Consider the following 25,284-nt stretch of genomic DNA (forward strand, 5'->3'; position numbering starts at 1 on the left):
ACCGTCTTGGTACCACCCTGAGCTACAACTCTTAAATTCTGATTTCTTTTCAAAATAAAGAAAAGATTGCTTGCTATCTGAATGTAACTGAACTCTTTTTTTTTTTTTTTTTTGGTCAGTACCTGCTCTTTTTTTGATGAGTGGTTTGAGGGATTGTTAGTGGCTTCATTTTAGAATTCTCTTTATTTCTATATGTTTTCAAAGGTTTGATGAGATAAAGGAAGGAGACACAGTGAGTGATGGTGCAACCAGGTCAGATGGTTACCTGGAGCACATCTTTAAATATGCAGCCAAAGAACTGTTTGACATGAACATCAAGGAAATTACTTACAAAGCATTGAAGTAAGTTTGGGTATATTTGGAATTCCCCAAAGTAATATTTCCACAGAACTTGTCGTAACAACTAACTGACTGGGAGAATAAAAACTGCTGTTTTTGAAAGACAACTGATATTAGAATGTGAAGCTCTGTCACCCCAAAGTCAGATTGTTTTTTAGTATGAAATCACAGTATAAAGACCTATTTCTTGTACTACTTGTAATATGTCACAAAGTCATCATTTGAGATTTTTATCTCTGCAAAAACCATAAAATGAATCGGCAAAACCACTGTTATATACAAGAAGCTTTTTTCCTCTAAAAACTCTGATAAAGGATCCAGTGCTCATCTGTTTAGCATGTAAATTTGGGCACATGTTTTGGCAAAAAAAATTTTTTTCTAATAAACTACTCCATAAAAACCCAATTAGGGCTAACCACTAGCCTACTGGTATTAAATTCCTACTCTCATATTTTATAGCTATTATATCATCTCATTTAAAAAGTATTGTAGCCCTTTGCATTGGTACTTTATCCCTCCACTACATTAAACCTTTGAGAGTAGACACTGTGGCTCCCTTATCCTAGAAGCAACTCATTCTTAGTTTTAGCCTGCTGCAGAATGTGGGATTTCTATACTGCATATATTCATTTGTTGTATGACAGCACATTTAGGTCAGTGACTAATTATAATTGTGCAAATATATCCCATCTCGTGTAAATTTCTTATGTGGCTCACTCTGAAGGCAAAAATTGCGAAACCTAATGTCTCCAAATCTATTCTGTTTATAGAAACAAAGACTTCCAGGAGATCACTCTGGAAAAAAATGGGGAAATAATGCTACGATTTGCTGCTGCTTATGGCTTTCGAAATATCCAGAACATGGTCCTGAAATTTAAAAAGGGCAAGTTCCCATATCACTTTGTAGAAGTCCTGGCCTGTCCTGGAGGTAAGAATAAAATAAAAATAGATTTAAGCTTTTAGCTACCTCTACAATGTGGCTAGTTCAGTTGCCTAGGACACTCCCTTATGTTAAAAGTTCAGCCTATGAAGTTAACTATAAAATAAGAAATAGTCTCAATTTCACAGTAGCCTGGACATTTTTAAAAATAAATTTTTATTTTATTTTATTTATTATTCAATTTTATCCCTTCCCCTGCCTTCTTCAGAGAGCCATCTCTTGTAACAAAGAATTTAAAAAGAGATAGAAAGAAAAATGAAGCTCCACAAAACTAAGCAGCCTATCCCAAAGTCTGAGCTCCTACTGTCCCACTTGATGGCCTCTCACTTCTGGTGACAAGTGTCTTCTCAGATCTGTGCTTTTTGTGATCAAACTTAGACATTATCAATCCACAGCATTCAGTTTTGATTGTTTTGATGTTCTTTCCATTTATATTTCAGTAGTCCCTGTACATTGCTTTCTTGCTTCTACTTCACTTTGTATGAGCTCATAGAAGTCTTTCCATGCTTCTTTGTATTCATGTTCATCATTTTTCAGCTTTATTTTACATTAATGTACAACAGTTTTTAATTGATGAGATCTACATCTCCAATTCCTTGACACCATAAAAAGTGCTACTAATAGATATTTTATATATGAAGGCTCCATAAAAATTAGTCTCCTTTCTTTTTATCTGACAAAGCAACTCCTTTTGCTTGACAGGACCAGTATATCAGAATATTTTGCACTATAGTAGGGGCTTTCAATCCTGGGTCTGAGAATTTTTTCAAAATATATTCTGATAATCATATTTTGATATAGTTGATTTCTTTTGTAATCTTAAATATTTTATTTTATGCATTTTAAAATATTCTGTGAAGAGGTCCATAGGCTTCACAAGCCTGCCAAAGATGCCAATGACACAAAAAACACTGAGTACCTCCTCTGTAGGTAGGTGTTCTTAAGCCGCAGGATAGCTACCTAACCTGGTGCCACAGCTTGACAGTTCAATCAGTTATTGACACTGGTAGAAAGAGGAAGAAAGAATGGCCTTCTACATTTTGATGTGTCCCAAAAATTCTTAAAAGAGGTTTTATTCAACATGCTAAAAATCTTATATTTCTTTTTTTTTTTTTTCCCCTGAGGCTGGGGTTAAGTGACTTGCCCAGGGTCACACAGCTAGGAAGTGTTAAGTGTCTGAGATCATATTTGAACTTGGGTCCTCCTGAATTCAAGGTTGGTGCTCTATCCACTGCGCCACCTAGCTGCCCCCCCTTATGTTTCTTTTAATGTTGAATTAGATACCGCTTTAACACTCAGGCTGATTATCTGTTTTTCCTTGCTTTTATTTTATAAACAGTCAGTTTTGACTGATGCAAAATCATAGTGGTCAGCATGTTATAAGCCAGCTTACAATCACCATGTACTTTTTCCATTATTTTTTTACAACCTTTGTTTTATATAGATTACTTTTGATACTTAATAATTAACTTTAGAGTTTATCATGTGAAAAATGGATCAAATTTGCCCTACTTAAAGTCGAAGAGTAGAGCAGGAAGTTCAGAGGTAGATATTTAGGATTCCTGCTAATTAAGTTAATGGTTCCTAACAATAATTGCCTCAAAGTAAAAAGGGCTGCCTCAGGAAATTATAAGTTCCAAATCACTCATAGTCTTCTCAAACAGGCAGGAGGAAATTATTTGCTAAAAAAATATTGTAGAATGGATTCCTACTTCAGAAAAGGGTTAAATAATCCTAAGACCTTATAAGAAAATAGGATTCTATGAAACTGAATATCAATTTTGCCATGCCTGGCAAGCTGTCTTTTTAAGCTAAAACAGTTTATTTTTTTTTAAATATGTTTTTACCTGACTCATGTGTGTATGTGTGTATGTGTCTGTGTGCACATGCATGTGTGGACTTGTGTTCTAAAGGATGCTTAAATGGCAAAGGTCAAACTCAGACTGAAGATGGAAAACCAGACAAGGCATTGCTGAGGCGAATGGAAGAAGTGTATGCTGAGATCCCTGTACAACTTCCAGAAACTAACACACATGTGCAGAGACTATACCAAGAATGGCTAGATGGTATGGATTCTCCAAAGGTCCTAGCAGCCCTGCATACCACTTATAGCTCTGCTGAATCCTCCACAGACAACATGGATATCAAGTGGTGACAGCAAAGCTGGTAAAAGGACTTACCTAATTAGACTTGTTATAAATGACCCTGGAAACATTCTATGCAATCAGAAACACTTTCTTTGAACTTTAATTATGAAGAAGCTGGGTTTTTTCCTCTTAAATTCCAATGTTGTTTTGTTTTGTTTTGTTTTTCCTGAAAAGCATATAGTCTTTTAGGTTTCCTATTTTCTTATTCAATTAGGTTGGTGCTGTACTCATAATTTGTATTTGAATAGTACCTTTTGTCAAGGAAGAATGATTTCTGAATTTAAAAAATATTCTTTGTTCTAAGAATTATTTTAAAGATCCAATTTAAAGACAGTAAGTGGTGTTTCCCATAGCCAAGACCAAAATTTTTAAAAAAATTAATTTGAATTACAGAGAAATGATGAAAAAAAAAAGCTTCATGTAATCCCCTGCAAAATGGATCCAGGAACCCAAAGATGAGTAGTCTAATTGAATGTCAAGAGTAATAGGAGTGGTTTACTATCAAGTGGAATGGATTTTCATATCCAAACATGCATCATAAACAAACTATTTCAGGGCCAGGAATTGGGGGGAAGAGGCAAGAGAAGGAACAGGATGTAAATACAGAGATCCAAAGCCTCTCTGAAGAATTAAGCATCAGAGGGAATAAAGAGATAGAGGACTTATCAAGAGGGCCTAGAGGAATGAGGACAAAAACTCAGGGTCCAGGGTGGAGGGGATGGGACACTGTGGGGCTTGTGAAGTCATTGTATACACTGTGTACAGCTTTAGTAGAAGACATCATTGATCAGACAGAAAAGGAAGTGGGATAACTGAGCAAAGAACCCATGGTTAAAAAAAAAAAAATGTTCTGAATGTGGTGAATAGTAGGGGAAGGAATAAGCACATGAGATTTCGAGATGTTTCAACTCCTAGGTCCTAGGCATCAAGCATACATAACATAGAGAAGGCAGCAAAGCCATCCAGGCTGGGATAGAATCCAAGAGATTGGGGCTTTGTCTACTACCACAATTTTCAACCTCTACTGTGGTACATAGTCCCAAGAGGAAGTCCAAGAAAAGGAACAAAGCCAATGAATAATTTCACCAAAACAGCAGAATCAGCGTTATGACTGTGATTGTGAAAAAAGATGGAAAATGTAAACGACAATCCTATAAATTATGGAGAATATCCCTGATTTCATTATAATCTTTGTGATAGGAAGCAAATATTCCCAGGATTTCAAAAGAAGACAATGCAAGTGGAATTAGAGTACTTTGAGGCTTAAGGCAGATGATGATGTTTTAGCAAAGATCTGCTTCTCTAAAGTATTTGGCCAATACTTTGTCATCAGAATTTGACCTATAAAAATAACTAACATTTTCTGCTTAGAAATTTTTTTTTCCAATTTTATAAGCCTTCCCAAAGGAATTAAAACCTAAATCATTCTAGGAAGCAATTGTTGGAAATGGAAAACTGCATTGGTCTGGAAGTAAGGAAATGGTCCTAATTCTGACTGCCCTAACTACCTATGTGGCCATGAGCAAATCTTTATCACCTCAGTTTTGTTATCCATAAGATGATGAAATCAAATTGGTGGATCTCAAAAATCCTTTTAAAAAAAATTCCAGTATTTCTGACCCCTTTGGCAGACCTATCTTTTTTAGTCCCATCTTTACCTTCTTTCTTCTCCATTACAAATCAAGTGTTTTTCTGTCATGCAAAGGAAATTAATTTAGCTACTCATGCTCTATAAACCATTTGTATAACATAGTCTTCCTTTCATGTACTGCAAATACAGATAATTGTGGTCTTTTTCTTCCTGAATAGAAATAGGAATTGCAGGAGGGAAAGAATAAGTATAAAGAGTTAGTTGCAGAAAAGTAATCTGGAGGTACACAGTTCAAAACAGTCTTTGACTGGCTCCAGTAAATTCTGTGGGAAAAAAAACAACCTAAATGCAAATTTTCTTGAACAGTTTTTAGAGATTGTCAAAGTAACTGTTTTAAATCCTCATATTTATGGTGATATCCTATAGTCTCTCCGTGTAACTACAACCTTGTATGATTAGATTAGATGTTAGATTACCAGTTTGTTTTATGCACTTGGGTTTCTTCATATGATGGATGATTATGTATATTGTGATAAATTATATATTTTTGGACCTATTATATGCATGTTTTTTGTTTTATCCTACTTTTTTTATCTAAAAGCATTTCTCTGAGTAATAAAACATAAGGGAGAATTGTGGAAAACTTATTGAATTTAGGTACAGTTCTTCCCAGCAGGAGTTGAAACCTGGAACCAGATTCAATAAACAAATCAAATCATTATTAAGTACCTCCTTTTTGCCAATCACTTTACTAAGATCTGTGGATGTAGAGAAAAAGAAAAGCAAAATCACGTGTATACTATTATTTCCCCATCTTTTAAGTCCACATGCCCAAATGACCTTTCTCCAGGGTGCTTCCACCAAGCTGTCTCCTAGGAACAAGATGAAAAGGACTAGCAGATAAAGAATTTGTTTAATCTCTTCTCAACAGACCTGCAACATCAAGATTTGGCACTGGGTACACATGATAACATCTTTATATGTTCTTGTATTAAGAACATATTTTGTTGTTTTTAATTAAAATCAAGAAAGCTATTTTTAATAATGTCAGTGATTGAAAATAAAACTGACTTAGAATAAATACACAATAGCTAACACATAACCTAATTTCTATTCCACATAGAGGTGTTTGAGGTCAAGGCAACTTGTGACCCAATAGGTTGAGAACCTTTCTAGTCTCTTGAGGGCTATATAATGATATTTGACACATACCTCATTGGTAATCCTGTCTATATGTTCCTTTGCCTCTATATGAATAGCAGAACTCTTAAGTACAAAGGAGGAAGTGAAAATAGACTCATACACACACATATACACATACTTTATTTTTATTCTTTTGGGTAGAATTCAAATTCTAAACGGAATTTAGTGGTCTTATATCTTATAATGTATTTTTGGTAGCTCTACTTTTACCCTATACAGTGATCATCTCATAAAGAGGTAGGGCAAAGATATTGAAGAGCTTCTCAGGATAAAGTGATACAAGATGGAAGCTAAAATTGTCCTTTTGTTGTTGTTTTAACCATAGCTTTTTATTTTCAAAATACATGCAAAGATAGTTTCCAGCATTCCCCCTTGCAAAACCTTATGTACCAAATTTTTCTCCCTCCCTTACTCCCCTAGACAGCAAGTAATTCAATATAGGTTAAGTGTTGCAATTTTTCTAAACATATTATTTATATTTATAAAGAAATATTCATATATTTCTTGCACAAGAAAAATCAGACCAAAAAGGAAAAAATAAGAAAGAAAAACAAAACAAGCAAACAACAATAAAAGAAGATGAAAATATTATGCTGTGATCCACATGCAAAGTCTTCTTTCTGGATGCAGATGGCTCTCTCCATCATGAGTATTGGAATTGCTCTGAATTACCTCACTGCTGAAAAGAACCGAGTTCATCAGAGGTAATTATCACATAATAATGTTGCTATGTACAATATACTCTTGATTCTATTCCTTTCACTTAGCATCAGTTCATGTAAGTCTCTACAGGTCTTTCTGAAATCATCCTGCTGATTATTTTTTATAGAACAATAATATTCCATAATATTCATATACCATAACTTATTTAGCCATTCCTCAACTGATGGGCATTCACTCAGTTTCCAGTTCCTTGCCACTACAACAAGGGCTGCCCCAAACATTTTTGCACATGTGGGTCCTTTTCCCTTTTTTATGATCTCTTTGGGATACAGACTGCTGTATCAAAGGGTATGCACAAAAACTACCTATTGTTAAAAAGTTCTACTCTGTAAATAGATGAATAAATACCACCCCATTTTATAAGTGCAGAATTGCTACAAATCTGGGTCTGATCACAAACGTATTTCATAAGCCAATGTTACATTATAGGGATCCTGTCTAGGATCGAATGTTTTCTTATTTTCCTTCCTAATATTGCCCCCAAACTCATGGGTTTATTTCTCATCTTGATGGATAGATAGATATAATCTTAAGAGGATAAATCTTTTAAAACAAGTTATTTAGAAAAATGGGATTGATAAATTGAATATGCAAACTTAAAATTGCAAAATCAAATAAGTAAACTCCAGATAAGCGCAAAAGTGGAACTTTTGTACACTAGATAAATTGGAAAATAAAAAGTTATAGAGCTGATGAACTTAAAAACTGGCTCTTTGAAAAAAATGTAAAGTTGTTAGATCTTTGGCTAATTTCATTAACAACAAGGGAAACTGTAAGGGTCCAAAGAAAGGTCAAGCAAGTGCAATTGAGATGTAAGTGGACAAATGGTTTTTATCCCCCTATGTGCTTAAGAATTGAGTACTTAGGGACTTCCTTCATGGGTGGGATCTCCACCCATGGCTGGAACCTAGATCTCACTCTGAAGTCTCGGTAAAGTTCAGCATGTAGCCTTCATCATTGATTGGCTTGTGACTGTGACCTCATTGACCCTATTTAAGCTCTGGACACAAAGAGCTCTTCCCTTTTCTCTTCCCTTTTTTCCTCTCTTACCACCTGGAGACGACTGGGAGGTTGCTACTAAGGTATGTACAGTAGGTCATAGAGTAGATGTGACTTACAAGAATAAAATCTAAGGCTGCTCATTTAAACTCTCGGGTGCTCTGTTATGCTTCAAATTACTTTCTATGAGATAGTAGCCAGAGGATTCTGAGGACCTCAAAACAGAGGTGAGATTGATATTATTGGTATTATGTTTGCCGGTTTTTCTCTGATAGGCCTAGAAATAAGGACCGATTAGCATTAGTTAGGGAGAGATAAAAAAACCCTAACAGAAAACATCAAACTGACAACATAAAGAATGAATAAAAAATCCAAACATTTTAAATCCTTTCCTGGTTTAATCTAAAGTAAGCAGCAAGAATTATGAGACGCCAAGGATAAAATAAGACAATAAAATAGACACTGAGAAAAATAATACCTAAAACTTATTGAATACTATTCACCAGGCACTTTGCTAAGCACTTTATGATTCTATCTCATTTAATAGGGAGTCAAGATACCATTATTTTCTCCATTTTACAAATAAGAAAACTGAAGTAGGTTAAGTGACTGATTTAGGATCACACAGCTACTAAGATTCCTAAATATACCACATAAAGAGTTTCTATACATTAAATTCTATTGTAGCACTTTTTTGATAACAAAAAACTAGAAACAAGGTAAATATCCATTGATTAGGAAATGGATAAGTAAATTGTGGTACATGAATGTAATGGAATATTATTGTTTTTAAAGAAACTATAATTAATGCAGAAAAATATAAAAAGGTATATATGAACTGGTGGAAAATGAAGTAGAGCCAGGAAAATGATATACACTAAAATGACTTTTAAAAATAAATCAAAACTGAATTTTGTGAAATTATAAAAAGCAAACTTGGCTTGGCCCCAAAGACTAAGGAGAAGATATCTTCCCCATTCCTTTGCAGAGGTCAGGATTATGTGGTATTGAACTATGAATTTCAAGACATTTTTGATAAGATGATTTGAAAAGGGAACTCCAAAACTCTGAAAAATCCTTAAAGGAGAAAATCTAATTCGACCCTGCCTCAGTGAGGGAACTCCACCCCAAGCACAAACAGTTTCATCTTTGTTATCTGGGTGGGGACAGCTCAGTCCCAAATCCCATTGAATTAAATTCTAACCCTGGCTGAAATCCAGCCAGGAGCCAACCTGGGACTTCACCTACAAGTCCCCTTCAGCTTGTAGCCAAAGCCCCCTGTTATAAAAGAGCCAGACTGGAGCCCTCTCTTTTCAGAGGGTCTAAACATGCCAGCACCATGCCTGTCACCCCACCTGGCACCCTAAAGACTCTCTGCCCACGGGAATGTTTCCAGTGTTGTCCTGTCTTTATTCTCACCTAACCTTACTTCCAATCCCCATAATAAACCTCTTTTATCAATCTAGGTTTTCGGGTCTATAAATTCCTTTATAGAGAACTGCTTGCACCGCCACTAAACCTCATTTTCATTTGGGTACCCCAAATCTAAACCTCATCAGATCAGTTTTTCTTTTCCTCTTTTTCTTTGATTATTTTTAAATTATTTAGCATGGCTCTCTAGGACCATTATGAGATGTACAAAGAAGAAATCTGAGCAATATAAAAACAAAATATATCAATAAAATGTATTCTTTAAAAAGAAAAATTAACTTCAACATAGAGATTAGTAGGAATAGGTAGAAGAGAGAGAGAGAAGGATGAGGGAAGAAAAAGAAAGCACATCTCTAAAAGATAGATCACAATGCAAGACAAAGTAGAGAAAAAGTAAGTAGAAGAACCAGTCATTTGGATTTAGGTTAGATGGAGAGAAGACAGGAAATATGGGATCAGACCCCCCATACATTATACATATAGACAAATATAATTTAATTGACCACCTTCATCCTAGGAGGGGGGTTAAGGAGTAAGGAGGGTTGAAAAGAGATAGAAAGTATAATCAACTAGACTTCTCCATTGAATCAACCAATCAATTAGGTATGAGCCAGGTGTGGAAAAGAAATAAACATCTCTACTGAATCAATCAAGGGCATTAGACTTAATGTGAAAAGTCTTTTAGAAGCTGCTAGACTAAGTGGGTAGTAGCCTCGTTCAGAATCCAAACATTCTAGCATTTTGTAGTATTGAGAAGTATAATCACACACAGAAATTCCTTGGAATTAGAAATTTTGGAAGGGAGGGAAGAAGGAAGAAAGAAAAACTTTGACCAAAGGAAGCCCTTGTGGACTTTAGAGTGTTAGAGGATTTGTGCATCTCATCAGCTTCCTAGCAGTATCCTCAGAAAAGCAGAAATGTATGAAAAATTATAAATGATAAAGGGCCTAAGAAGAAAGGATTCAACTTAAATAGAGACTGAATAATTTGTCCTTAATGAATTGGATAGTCAAAAAACAAACCTCAGAGACAATAGATAATATCATTAAAAAAAAAAAAAAAAAAAAAAAAAACAACCAACAATAAGAAGACAATATACCAGAACTTTTAAGATATAGCTAAAGCAGCTTTGGGAGGGAAACTTTTATATCTAAAAACATTTATCAATAAAAGAGAAATATTAGATCAATGGTTCTAGCATGCAAATTTTAAAAAAAATAATAGCTTTTTATTTTCAAAATATATGCAAAGATAATTTTCAACATTAACCCTTGCAAAACCCTGTGTTCCAATTTTTTTCCCTCCCTTCCCCTACCTTTTCCTCTACATGGCAAGTAATCCAATATATGTTAAACATGTACAATTCTTCTATACATGTTTCCACAATTATATGCTGCACAAGAAAAATCAGATCAAAAAGGAAAAAAATGAGAAAGAAAACAAAAAGCAAGCAAACAACAAAAAAGGTGAAAAATAATATGTTGTGGTCCACATTCAGTCCCCACAGGTCTCTTTCTAGATGCAGATGGTTCTTTCCATCACAGTTCTGTTGGAATTGACCTGAATCACCTCACTGTTGGAAAGAGCCATATTGGGGCAGCTAGGTGGTGCAGAGTAGATAAAGTACCAGCCCTGAAATCAGGAGGACCTGAGTTCAAATCTGCCTTTAAACACTTAACACTTCCTGGCTATGTGATTCTAGGCAAGTCACTTAACCCCAATTGCCTCAGGAAAAAAAAAAAAAAAAAAAAAGCCACGTCCATCAGAATTGATCATGGTATATACAATATACAATGTTCTTTTAGTTCTACACACTTTACTTAGCATCAATTCATGTAAGTCTCTAAAGGCTTTTCTGAAATCATCCTTGCTAATCATTTCTTATAGAACAATAATATTCTGTAACATTCATATATCATAACTTATTCAGCATTCTCCAACTGATGGGCATCCACTAGAAAAAGGATTGCTACAAACATTTTTGCACATGTGGGTTCTTTTTTCTTTTTTATGATCTCTTTGGGATACAGGCCCAATAGAGACACTGCTGAATCAAAGGGCATATACAGTTTAATAACCCTTTGGTTATTATTATTATTATTATTCCATATTGTTCTTCAGAATGGTGGGATCAGTTCACAACTCCATCAACAATGTATTAGTGCCCAGTTTTCCCACATGCCCTCCAACACTTATGTTTTCCTGTCATCTTAGCCAATTTGAGAGGTTTGTAGTGGTACCGCAGAGCAACTTTTTTATTTTTTTTTTTATTTTTTTTTTTAACAATAATTTTTAACAATAATAGCTTTTTATTTTTCAAGATACTTATGTTCCAAATCTTTCTCTTCCTCTCTCCCTCCCCTTTCCCCTAGACAGCAAATAGTTCAATATAGGTTAAACATGTACAATTCTTCTAAACATATTTCCACATTTATCTATGTAACTTAAAAAAAAACAGCAAATAAAAACTCCAACAAAACACAAAAATTAGAAATTCTTTAAAAAATTCTTAAAAAAAAAGATAAAGTTGAAAAATATTGAATTGATAAAATAATGAATTCATTTTTTCTTTTGGAAAAAGTTTAATGAAATAAGAGAAAGCTTATTTTTATACAAAAATTAAAAATTATTCATATTAAGAAGAAATCAAGGAAATATTAGGAACTATTTTACCCAAGTAAATACTACCAAAACTGTTAAATTTCTGGATGAAGGTATACAAAAAGGGATAATAATACCCAAGATAAAGGTATAGAAAATAATAATAATAATACTCAAGATGAAGGTATACAAATAATAATAATAATAATACCCAAGATGAAGGTATACAAAAAGGGATAATAATACCCAAGATAACAGAAAAAATAAAGAATTTAAATAACTTAACTTTAGAAAAAGTAATTAAATAAGATATAAATAAATTTCCAAAGAAGGAAAAAAAATGAGACCAAGTGGATTGACAAATAATTTATCAAATCTTTAGAGAAGAATTCCATTTTTGCATAAATTATTTGCAAAAATAGAATCTTACCAAATTCTTTCTCTGGGATGAACATAATCTTGATACCTAAGCTAGGGAGACATAAACCAGAAAAAAGATTATAATGAATAGTATTGATGCAAAAATATTTAATACATTATAAATAAAGAGACTGTAGTAACATAACTGAATGATGACCAAGTTACATCTATATTATGATTACAAGATTGGATCATTAGTAAATAAATAAATAAACATAATAGACATTAATAACAAAGCCAATAAAATCACATAATTTATAAAATTAATAACAATAACTGCAGAAAAAACTTTTTAAATTCATTGCCCTTCTATTTTTAAAACACTAAGAAACATAAGAATAATTTTTAATTATTGTAATATAGTCAATAGTACTTATCTAAAACAAAGAGTTAGAATTATCTATAATGGAGAACTAATTGGGAAAATTTTGTTAAAAGTCTTTAAAAAGATCAGAAGTCAAACAAGGATTCTATTGTCATCATACTATTGATACAGAAATACTAGCTATAACAAGACAAAGAAAAATTAGGAAAATAGTCAAAAGCAAAGGAGAACAAACTATGACTTTTTACAAATGATATGATGGTTTTCTGTAATGTTCCGGTTGGTTTTCTGGAGGTTTTTGGAGGAGCCTTCATTTCAGCAGAATAATCACCACAAGAATAGCCAGGGATAAAGTCCAAATTCTTTATTATTTCCTTCACAGTCTGTTTCCTTGCTGGGGCCTGGGCCAGCTTTCTGGAGGTCCTCCAGAATGTGTCTTGGTTTCTGTGGGAGAGGCAGGAGGACCACCTCAATGGTCTCTGTCTTGAAGTATCCCTGAGTTCCGGAGCTTGTGCTCCAGCCTCCAATCCTCTGTCTTCCCCAAGTCTCTTCCAGTCACCCTCTAGGTCTGACTTTGGCCTCTTAAATACTCTAGTACAATTACATTCATTCATCATACTGAGTATAAGCCAATCATTATATCACTAGGGAACCGTTATTTGTTGTAATATTAATTCAATATTACCATGCTAAACTAGATAAACATTGTCTTATCAATTCCACTGAGTTAACACCTTGTTGTAAAAACCCTTGTTTTCAAGTACAGAATTCTGGCCCATTACAGTTTCCTTAATGAACCTGAGATACAACTAAAAATTAAAAGTTGCAGGATATAAAAACAAATGTGCAAACATCATCAGCTTTTCCTCATTTAACCAACAAAACTCAACAAAGAAAAAATTCCATTCAAGATAGCTGTTTATGGTCCTTCATTTTTGAAGAAGACCAAAAACATTATGGGTTAATGTCTTGACTTGCATGTGAATTGGATGAAAATGCTTCAGAGTTGTATCAGTTGTCAGCTTCACTTCCTCCTCCAGTGTCATCAAAGTTCTTTGGCAAGATAAGTCAGGAAGACTGGTACTGGCCCATTGGTGTCCTTTTGTTCCCTCACCTGTGTCTCCAAGAAGCTTGTAGCATTTGTAGCAGCCAACTCTTGGCAAAACTGTCTCCGCAGACAGACTAAGCCAGATTGAAGGCAACCAACAAGTCTCAAACCCATTGAAGTAAAAGAATGTCTACCCCAAGCATGTGAATATTCTCCCCTGGGAAAGGCAGATGAGAACAAATTGTTCCATCAATCATGGAGAGCTAAAGCAGGCACTGTGGAATGCTTGAAGCTTGGTCAAATATTGAAGGTGACAAGGCCATCCTCTGCATTCCAAATAAATAAAGAGTATACTAAATATCAGAGATTCCATCTGTTGAGACCCAAAGAAATTCTATTAATATAGCTATGAAACACTACAATAATAAAGGAAAACAAATAATTGAAGAGAATTGCTTATTGTTCGGCTATGCTAATATAATAAAATTAGTAATCCTATGTAAATTATAGATTTAGCACTATACAAATTCAATTATCAAAAGATTATTTCATTGAACTAGACAAAATAATAAATTTTAAATAAAGGGAAAAAAAATTCTCAAGGGAAAAAAATGGGAAAGGAGACTTTGCAGCACCAGGCCTTAAACAATATTACTGAGCAGTAATCATCAAGATAAGTTGATATTAGTTTAAAAAATAATAAAAAGATAATCAGTGGAATAAATCAGATATTCAAAAGCCATAAGAAAAATGAAAATAATAACAAAGTTTTTAATAAACCCAAGGTACTAATTACTGAGATAAGCACTACTCAACAACAACAACAACAACAACAACAACAAAAAGCTGAAAAAATTGGAAGACATTATGTGAGAAATTAGCTTTGGAGCAATATCTGTCACCAAATGCCACATAGATATATTATCTAGTTATAAAATGCTTCATCATGAACAAATTCGAAGAGCAGGAAGTTTTTTGTTGTTATTTTTTGTTTTTTGGGTTTTTTATTTTTTTATTTATTTATTTTTTTTACATCTATGAATAGGGAAAGAGTACTTGACCAAATAAATGTGTCTTGTGGAGTGTTTTGTACTAAGAACAATAAGGACACTAGGGACAGAGTCACTATGTACATGGGTTACAGAGTCATAGAGTATATGGGGGAAGAAGAGTGAGATGTAAAAAGACTGGAAAAATAGGAGAGAAGTTATAAAAAGCTTTGCATGGCAAACAGAGATAATAAGAAGCCACTGAAGTTAAATGCAGCATGGGTTGAGATTGGGGTGGGGCAAGGTTAACATAGTCAGATTTGTGCTTTAGAAACATCATCTTGTCAAATGAGTGGAGTATGAACTGGAATGGGAAGAGACTTGTAGTAGGGAGACCAATCAATAGATTATTAAAATAATCCAGGCATGAGATGATAAGGGCCTACACTAAGGTGGTGACTGTCAAAAAAAAGAAGCAAATCTATATGATTTATGTTATGAAGGTAAAGCTAACAGGACTTTAGCAACAAATTGGATATGGGATGTGAAAGGTAGTGAGAAGAATAGGATGACACCTGGATTGTGAAACTGAGAACCTACGAGGTAACTGGTGATACCTTTGATAATAATAGGAAAGGTGCAAACAAGAGAAGGTTTGGGAATAAAGATATGAAGATCAATTTTGAACATGTTGAATTTAAGCTATATGTTTTATATGTCCATTGGGTATTTGGAGATGAGGAGACCAGGAGAGGTTTTAGGGCTATATTAACTATATTTGAAACCTTAATTAGCATATAGCTGATTAGTAAATCTGTGAAAGCTAATGAGATCATGAAAGGAAATAGAAGAGAGAGAAGAGAACCCAGGACAAAGATCTGGGAAACACTATTAGCTGGCAAGGCCTAGAACAAGATTTAGCAAAGAAGACAGGGAAGGAACAATCACACAGGTAAAAGAATAATCAGGATAAAATTCTGTCATGGAAATCTAGGGAAAAGAGTGTATCAAGAAGAAGAGGGTAATTGACAGTCTCAGAAACTGCAGAGAAGTCAGAAAGGATGCAGATTTTTTAAAGTTCACTAGATTTGCCATTTAAAAATTCATTGTACTAGCGATTAGGCTATAATAATATATCAAAAAGATTATATAATATGACCAGGTGGGATTTATGCCAGGAATGCAGAGTTGGTTTAATATTAAGAAAACTATCAGCATAATTAACCACATCAATTAAAAAAGTCACAGAAATCATATCATTATCTCTATAGAAAGATAAAAAGCTTTTGAGAAAAAACAACATTCAGGGCAGAGCCAAGATGGCAGAGTAAAAGCAGGAACTTGCCTGAGCTCTTCCCCAAATCATTCCAAATTCCTTTAAATTATGACTCTAAACAACATCTAAAAAAGATAGCGCATTTTCCAAATGAAGACAACTTTGAAAGCCAGCAGGAAAGGTTTGTGGCATCAGAGTAGAAGTCCAGCATTCAGTTCTGTGCTAACCACACCAGTGTAGCCTTAGCTTCAGCTGGTCCCAAGTTAGCAAAGCAGGAACTGGTGTAGGGACCTCTGAATCAGCAGCAGCACTGGTGGTTTCTAGACCTCTCAGTACAAAGATACCAAAGACAACTTAGAAGTCAGCAGAAAAGGTTCATCAGTAGAGTAAAAGGGCTTTGAGAAACAAAGCAGAACAAAAGTGGGCATGGACTATGGTGGCATTGGCAAATACTGAGGAAGATCTCTATTGCTTTAACACATTAGATCTTACAACTGAACCAGGGCCTGCATACTCTTAACAACTCCATGGCAAAAAAAAAAAAAAAAAAAAAAAGGAGTGGTGCCTTGTGATCAAGTTCCCAGGAGGATGTCTGAAAACATCTGCACAAAACTCTTGAACTCTGGGAAAATGCATCCTCCACTCTGGAAACAGAGCCCTGCTTTAACAAAAGTTAAAAGCCAAGTATTAGGCAAGGAAAATGAGCAGAAAATAGAAAAAGGTTTTGACCATAGAAAGTTACTAATGTGACAAGAAAGATCAAAACATATACTCAGAAGTTAAAGTCAAAACTTCTACATCCAAAGCCCCAAGAAAAATAAAAATTAGTCTCAGGCTATAAAAGAGCTCAAAGAGGATTTTGAAAATCAAATAAAAGAGACAGAGGAAAAATTAGGAGAATTGAGAGTGGTGCAAAAGGAAAAACAAAAGGCTAATGAACAGAAAAATGCCTTAAAAAGCAAAATTGGCCAAATAGGAAAGGAGGCCAAAAAGCTCACTGAGGAAAATTATTCCTTAAAAATTAGAATTGAGTAAACGGAAACTAATGACTTTATATAAGAAATCAAGATATAATAAGGGGATCGAGTGTTCCAAATCACTACTGATCAGAGAAATGCAAATTAAGACAACTCTGAGATACCACTATACACCTGTCAGATTGGCTAAGATGACAGGAACAAATAATAATGAATGTTGGAGGAGATGTGGGAAAACTGGGACACTAATACATTGTTGGTGGAGTTGTGAAAGAATCCAACCATTCTGGAAAGCAATTTGGAACTATGACCAAAAAGTTATCCAACTGTGCATACCCTTTGATCCAGCATTGCTGCTATTGGGCTTATATCCCAAAGAAATACTAAAGAGGGGAAAGGGACCTATATATGTCAAAATGTTTGTGGCAGCTCTTTTTGTAGTGGCTAGAAACTGGAAGATGAATGGATGTCCATCAATTGGAGAATGGTTGGGTAAATTATGGTATATGAAGGTTATGGAATATTACTGCTCTGTAAGAAATGACCAGCAGGACGAATACAGAGAGGCTTGGAGAGACTTACATCAACTGATGCTGAGTGAAATGAATAGAACCAGAAGATCGCTGTACACTTCAGTGCTGTATGAAGATGTATTCTGATGGAAGTAGATATCTTCAACATAAAGAAGATCCAACTCACTTCCAGTTGATCAATGGTGGACAGAAACAACTACACCCAGAGAAGGAACACTGGGAAGTGAATGTAAATTATTAGCACTACTATCTATCTACCCAGGTTACTTGTAGCTTTGGAATCTAATACTTAACGTGCAAAAAGAAAATTGGATTTACACACATATATTGTATCTAGGTTATACTGTAACACATGTAAAATGTATGGGATTGCTTGTCATCTAGGGGAGGGAGTAGAGGGAGGGAGTTCAGGGAAAATTTGGAAAAATGATTACAAGGGATAATGTTATAAAGAAAATTACTCATGCTTATATACTGTCAAAAAATTTTATAATAAAGTGACTTTGTTTTCAATTTTAAAAAAAGATATAATAAGGGAAAACCAAAAAAGTGGAAAAAAAATTAGAGGGGGAAATGTGAAATATCTCATTGGAAAACCACTGACCTGGAAAATAGATTCAAGAGAGATCATTTAAAAATTATTAGGCTACCTGAAAGTCACGATCAAAAAAATAGTCTGGACATTATCTTTCAAGAAGAGGTTAAAATAGAAATTAAATGAATACACCAATCACCTCCTGAAAGAGATCCCCAAATGAAAACTCCCAGGACTATTATAGCCATATTCCAGAATTCCCAGATCAAAGGAAAAAATATTGCAAGCATTCAGAAGGAAACCATATGTTATGGAGCCACAGCTGGATAACACAAAATTTAGGAGCTTCTACATTAAAGGATCAGAAGGCTTGGAATATATTCCAGAGGACAAGGGAACTAGGATTATAACCAAGAAACACCTACTCAGCAAAACTGAACATAATCCTTCTGGGAAAAAGATGGAAATTCAATAAAATAGAGGATTTTCAAGCATTTGTGATGAAAAGGCCAGGAGTGAATTAGAAAATTAGAAATTCAAATATAGGAGAAGTATAAGGATGTAATCAGGAAAATGATATCATAAGGGACTTAATAAGGTTTATCTGTTTACATTTCTAACATTTACATTTCTACATGGGAGTATGATACTTGTAACTCATTAAAAATTTCTTATGGTAGTTAGGAGTATATATAGAAAGAGTACACACATAGTGTGAGTTGAATATGAATGGATAATATCAAAAAATGGAATTAAGGAATGAGAGAGGAATATACTTGGGACAAAGGGGAAGAGGAAAATGGAATGGTATAAATCATCTACCTTTTTTTCCGTAAGAAAAAAGCTTTTACAGTGGAAAGGGAGAGGGGGAGGAGAGAGGAAGTGAGTGAACCTTAATCTCATCACTGACTCAAAGAGGAAATAATGTATGTGATATGGGTATAGAAATCTGACTTATCTTGCAGGAAAATAATGGGAAGGGAATGTGATTTGGGAAGAGGGAAAGGTGATCAAAGTGAGGGCATACTAGGGAAGGGAGTGGTCAATGGCAAAACACTTTTGAGGATAGACAAGGTGAAATGAGAGAATAGAATAAATGAGGGAAAATACAATTAGAAAGAAGCTGTAAAAAGAATTTTGAAGCAAATTTCTCTAATAAGGTCTCACTTTGCTAACAGTGGGAATGAGTCAAATTTATAAAAAATAAAAGTCTTACAATCATCCTTTACAGTGCTCAATATTGAATGGATAACTGGGAATTTTTAAAGAAAACTGCTTAAATCTTACAAGCTCATCTCTGAGTATGGAAATTACATTAAAAACATTATAGCACAAGAAAGACTATTGTATTTGGGGTGAAAAGATTTGAGTTGAAAGTTAGCTTGGCTATCTTCTAATCATGAGACAGAACTCAGTTCCAACTTCTATGCCTCCATTTCTAAATGTATAAGATGAAACTTCTAAGGACAAGAGTTAACAGCAACTGCCTGGAGACAACGGTTCACTACAGGAAGAAGAATCTGTCTTAAAGATTTGAGTAGACACAGCAGATCTCTTCCCAGAGAGCGATCCGGCAGCTTCTAGAGACAACAGCTCGCTACAATTTGGCGCCCAACGTGGGGCAAGGACTTTTACTTATCCTGACAAGAGGAGCTAGACCAGACCTTCGCAATTTGGCGCCCGAACAGGGACCTGATTCCAGTGGAAAAGCCTCCCATCCAGATCTCAGTCTCTCTGACCCAGAACCGTGAGTAACGAGGAAACTTTGTTAAAGATTAAGTGAGCGTGCTAATAGATAAATAAGGAACTTAACTTGTTAAGGGCTAAACCAGCAATCTCTTATAGTGAAATGGGGCAAACACCTTCTGTTCAAGGAAAATGTTTAGAGAGCATCATCAAGATTATGAAAAGCCAAGGCTTGATTATAATTTTAGAGGAGATTACTGAACTTTTAAGAACTGTGAAGGTCATATGTCCTTCTTTTTCTCTGGAAGAAGAATTGGATCCAGATGAGTGGAAATTAGTAGGAGAGCAATTAGGTGAACAGTACAATTACCTTTGTGACATTTTACCCTTTGGTTCCAGACCAAACTCAGTTTCCAAAGATACAATTCATACCTACAATTTAATCCAAATGGCTTTAAAAAATGTTATTCTAAAGGAAGAGATGAAGGAACAAAATGGGGAGGTGTCAACTAAACTAGGTGAAAAGGATGAATCAGATAACAATGAAGTTAAGTACAATTCTGAGCAACAGCAACAGGAGCACCTCCCATCTCCTCCCTCAATTAACCCTTCAGGGGTGGAGCAAGAAGGAGGAGAGGAAGAGGCAGAAACACAAACAGAATTGCCTGTGAAGCAGCCTAAGCCTATGACAAGATTAGAAAAAGCATTGGTTAAAGCTAAGAGAGAAGGACAGGATATAAGTGATTTTATACATGCATATCCTGTGATTGAAAATATTGACTCTGTAGGTAAAAAAAGGAGAAGATATGCACCTTTAGATTTGAATAAAATTAAGGATTTGAAAAAAGGTTGTACCCTTTATGGGGCTACATCAGCTTATGTTAAAATGTTACTAGATGGTTTGTCTTATGAAGTCCTAACCGCGAATGATTGGAAATCCATAGCAAGGACATGCCTGCAACCTGGAGAAAATTTGCTATGGCTTCCGGAATTTCATGAATTATGTAAAATTCAAGCCAGATGTAATTCAAAGTCTTCTCCTTGAATCTCCTCCAGCTCTTATCCTTCTCCATGTAGACTCACTTTCCAGGCCCACTGTTCTCTCTTTTATTCTCCCAGAGAATGGGCGTGGGATAATGCAAGGGCTTCTGGGAAGAACCACCTCAGCCAATGAGCCTGCTCCTTCCATCAAGTCAACCTGAGTTCTCACCTTGTAATTGTCCAACCTGAATTCTCACCTTGTCACTATCCAGACAACCTCAGTTCTCACTTAGTAATCCTAACATCTCCCCCTTTCTTTTGGGAAAAAAAAGCTTGGGGTGTCCTCCCTGGACAGAAAGATCGTGGAGAGGCTTTCACTAAAATACAGCAAGGTCCCAATGAACCTTTTGCAGATTTTGTGGGACGTTTGCAAACTGCTGTCAAAAGAACTATTGGAAAAAATGCAGCTACAGAAATAATGACCAGACATCTGGCTAAGGAGAATGCCAATGAGATTTGCAAAAGAATTATATGGGGATTAGACAAAGATGCTCCTTTAGAGGAGATCATAAGACGCTGTGCTACAGTGGGAACAAATGCTTTTTACACCCGAACAATGATGAATGTGGAAAGGCAGGGTCCCTCCTGGCAAGGGACTTCTAGAGAAACTCGGCAATGTTTTCAATGTGGAAAAATTGGGCATCTAAGAGCTCAGTGTAGGTATGGAGATACAGTGAGAAGACAGGGTGAGAGAAGACCTAAAACCCCATGTCCAAAATGCAACAGAGGACTCCATTGGGCATCAGAGTGTAAACTAATTCAGGGAAATGGGATGAGGGGCCCAGGTCCAGGGTCCCAGGCAAAAAAGACTTGGGGCATGATGGCAGCTGATGTTATACCCAAAGAGCCTTTAGAAGGTCAGGACTCTGATGTGATCAACCAGCAGAAAAGCAATCACATGGCAGAAAGGGATTACCTGATAAGTGAGCCAAAAGGCAATCAGATTGCAAAAATGGATTACACTTGGGGAGAATACAGGCCTTTTAAACCAACAGGGCTGTATCCAGTGCAAACAATTCCAATGTAATTGCCAGATGATGAGAAGAGATTTAGAAAGTGGTAAATAGAAGGTAATTAGATAGGTTAACTGCCTGGGAGAGAGGGTTTGCTTGTATTTCTTCAGCAGGAGAAGGAATCAGATGGGTGCCAACGAGTCATATTCGCCTTGTCCATCAGAGAGAGACAGAAAAAGAGAAAGACCTTAAAATAAAGGAGAAGATCTAAGAAACATCTGACACTGAAAGAGCATGGATAATAAGAAGACTGTTAAAGAACTTTAAAAACCAGCAGGAATCATTGGACTTCCTCACACAAGATGAGACTAATGGACAATGGACTTGTGGACATTTATAAATTTTCAATTTATGATTATTTGATTATGATTATGTCATATACTTCTAGCATGTATTATGTTACTATGTTACTATGTGCTTATGTAATTTATGTAATTATCTGTAATACTTCCCATATTGATGGATTTATGTTTCAAGGTCATTTATGTAATTATCTGTAATACTTCCCATATTGATGGATTTATGTTTCAAGGTCATGACTGTCCTATGTTCTAAATCAAAAGAAAGGGGGAGATGTTAGGATTACTAAGTGAGAACTGAGGTTGTCTGGATAGTGACAAGGTGAGAATTCAGGTTGGACAATTACAAGGTGAGAACTCAGGTTGACTTGATGGAAGGAGCAGGCTCATTGGCTGAGGTGGTTCTTCCCAGAAGCCCTTGCATTATCCCACGCCCATTCTCTGGGAGAATAAAAGAGAGAACAGTGGGCCTGGAAAGTGAGTCTACATGGAGAAGGATAAGAGCTGGAGGAGATTCAAGGAGAAGACTTTGCATTACATCTGGCTTGACGGGGCTCTCTGCAGGAAGGGAAGTCACTTCTAAGGACAAGAGTTAACAGCAACTGCCTGGAGACAATGGTTCACTACAGGAAGAAGAATCTGTCTTAAAGATTTGAGTAGACACAGCAGATCTCTTCCCAGAGAGCGATCCGGCAGCTTCTAGAGACAACAGCTCGCTACAGAAACTCTTTTCAGAGTTGATTTGAAGAAAGAATGTAGCAACCCACAAAAATTGTAATGCAAAATGTAAAACTGTAACTGTAAAATATAAGCTTTTTTTTTTTTTTCTGCTTTTGCTGAGGCGATTGGGGTTAAGTGACTTGCCCAGGATCACACAGCTAGGAAGTATTAAGTGTCTAAGGCCACATTTGAACTTAGGTCCTCCTGACTTCAGGGCAAATGTAAGTTATTTTAAAATAGAATTGTATACTTCAAAAAGAAAAAAAGAAATGATGACTAGAATCCTCTTAGATAAAACAAAAGTTCTCTATGAGCTCAAAGTGATATATATTGTGTATAAAGTAACAGCAATGTTGTAGGATAATCAGCTGTGAATGACTGCTATTTTCAACAATAGAATGATCCAAGACTACTCTTAAGGATTTATGATCAAAAATACTGTCTATATTCAGAGAAGGAATTGATTGTATCTGAGTACAGATTAAAACATACTTTAAAAAAAAAAAACACCTTTATTTTTCTTGAGGGTTTTTTTTTTTTTGATAGGGATAAGTAGAGGTAAAATGCAACATGACTTTAAAATTTAAAAACACTATTAGAAACACTAGAAAACATATGAATAAATGAAGCTTTACTTAAAATGATGAGCAAGCTTGATCTGTAATGGAGATAGGCTAGAAGCCTTCCCAATAAGATCAAAGGTGAAGCAAGGATGACCATTATCACCATTGTTATTCAATATTCTACTAGAAATGCTAGTTACAGCAATCAAAGAAAAAAATTGAAGGAATTAGGATAGACAATAAGGAAACAAAACTCTCACTCTTTGTAGATGATATGATGATATGATTAAGAGAATCCTACAGAATAAACTAAAAATGAGTTGAAATAATTAATGATTTTAGCAAAGTTGCAGGATACAAAAGAAATCTTCCAAAATAAGTATTTCTCTATATTGTTAACAAAGTAGAGAACAAATTCATTTAAAATAACTCTAAATAATACAAAATACTGATGTAAAGCAAATTTCCATAGATCATTGGCATTTCTATATGTTACCAATAAAGCCCAGTAGCAAGAAAAAGAAATCCCATTCAAAATAATTGTAGATGATGTAAAATATTTTTGAGTCTACCTGCCAATTACAAAACACTTTTCACACAAATAAAGTTAGCTCTAAACAACTGGAAGAATATCAAGTGCTCATGGACAGTCCAAGCTAATATAATAATGATGATTCTACCTAACTTAATCTACTTAGTCAGTGCCATATCAAACTGACAAGAAATTGCTCTATTGAATTAGAAACAATAATAACAAAATTCGTTTGGAGGACAAAAAGTCAAGAATTTCAAGGGAACTAATAAAAAATGCAAAGGAAGGTAGCCTTCTATATTATATTATATTTATGTTATGTTATGTTATGTTATATTATATTACATTATAAAGCAGCAGTCATTAAAACCATATGATACTGGCTAAGAAACAAAGTAGTGGACCAGTGGAATAGATTAGGTAGACAAGACACAATAATCGTCAATGACGATAGTAATCTAGTATTTGATAAATCCAAAGACTCCAGCTTCTGGACTAAGAACTCACTATTTGACAAAAATTGCTGGGAAAACTGGAAAAGACTATGGCAGAAACTAGGCATTGACCAACATCTAACAGCCTATATAAGGTCAAAATGACTTCATGATTTAGATGTAAAAGATGATACTATAGGCAAATTAGAAAAGCAAGGGATAGTTTATCTGTAAGATCTGGGGAGATGGGAGGCCAAAGAAGAACTAGAGAGCATTATGAAATGCAAAATGAATAATTACATGAAATTAAAGATATTTTGCATAAATATTAATGCAGCTAAGATTAGAGGGGAAGCAGAAAGCTGGAGGGTAATTTTTACCTCAATATTTATAATAAAGGCTTCATTTCTAAAATATTTAGAGAATTGACTCAAATTTATAAGAATATAAACCATTCTCCAGTTGACAAATGATCAAAGGATATGAACAATTTTCAGATGAAAAAATTAAAGCAATTTCTATGAAAAAAAATGCTCTGATTTACTATTGATTAGAGAAATGCAAATTAAAGACAACTCTGAGTTACCATTTCATACCTCTCAGATTGACTAAAATGACAGGAAAAGATAATGAATGTTGAAGGGGATGTGGGAAAACTGGGACTCTAATGCATTGTTAGTAGAGTTGTGAAATTATGCAACTATTCCAGAGAGTACTTTGGAACTACGTCCAAAAGGTTATCAAATTGTGCACATCCTTTGAACCAGCAGTATCTCTCCTGGGTCTGTACCCAAAGAGATGGTAAAGAAAAGGACCTACTTGTACAAAAATGTTTGTAGCAGTGCTTTTGGTAGTGACAAGGAACTGAAAATTGAATGGATTCCTATCAGTTGGGGAATGATGAATAAATTATGGTGTA

The 25,284-nt window shown here is 34.9% G+C and overlaps 1 protein-coding gene across 3 annotated transcripts in view; it reads left to right on the forward strand.

The window, feature by feature from the left end:
- The window catches only part of NARF (nuclear prelamin A recognition factor), a 71,186-nt gene extending 65,448 nt beyond the window's left edge, over nucleotides 1–5,738 (forward strand). For 2 of the 3 annotated variants that reach the window (XM_074265015.1, XM_074265016.1), the window contains 3 exons: nucleotides 205–342; nucleotides 1,110–1,267; nucleotides 3,193–5,738. In XM_074265015.1, coding sequence (XP_074121116.1) covers nucleotides 205–342; nucleotides 1,110–1,267; nucleotides 3,193–3,434 — 538 coding nt within the window. In that variant the 3' untranslated portion in view covers nucleotides 3,435–5,738. The remainder of the gene's footprint in view (nucleotides 1–204; nucleotides 343–1,109; nucleotides 1,268–3,192) is intronic. The other variant, XM_074265017.1, reaches the window with a different exon arrangement.
- The last annotated feature ends 19,546 nt before the right edge of the window (nucleotides 5,739–25,284 follow it).

The sequence above is a fragment of the Sminthopsis crassicaudata genome, chromosome 4 (genome assembly GCF_048593235.1).
Source record: "Sminthopsis crassicaudata isolate SCR6 chromosome 4, ASM4859323v1, whole genome shotgun sequence".
Classification (NCBI taxonomy): Eukaryota; Metazoa; Chordata; class Mammalia; order Dasyuromorphia; family Dasyuridae; genus Sminthopsis; species Sminthopsis crassicaudata.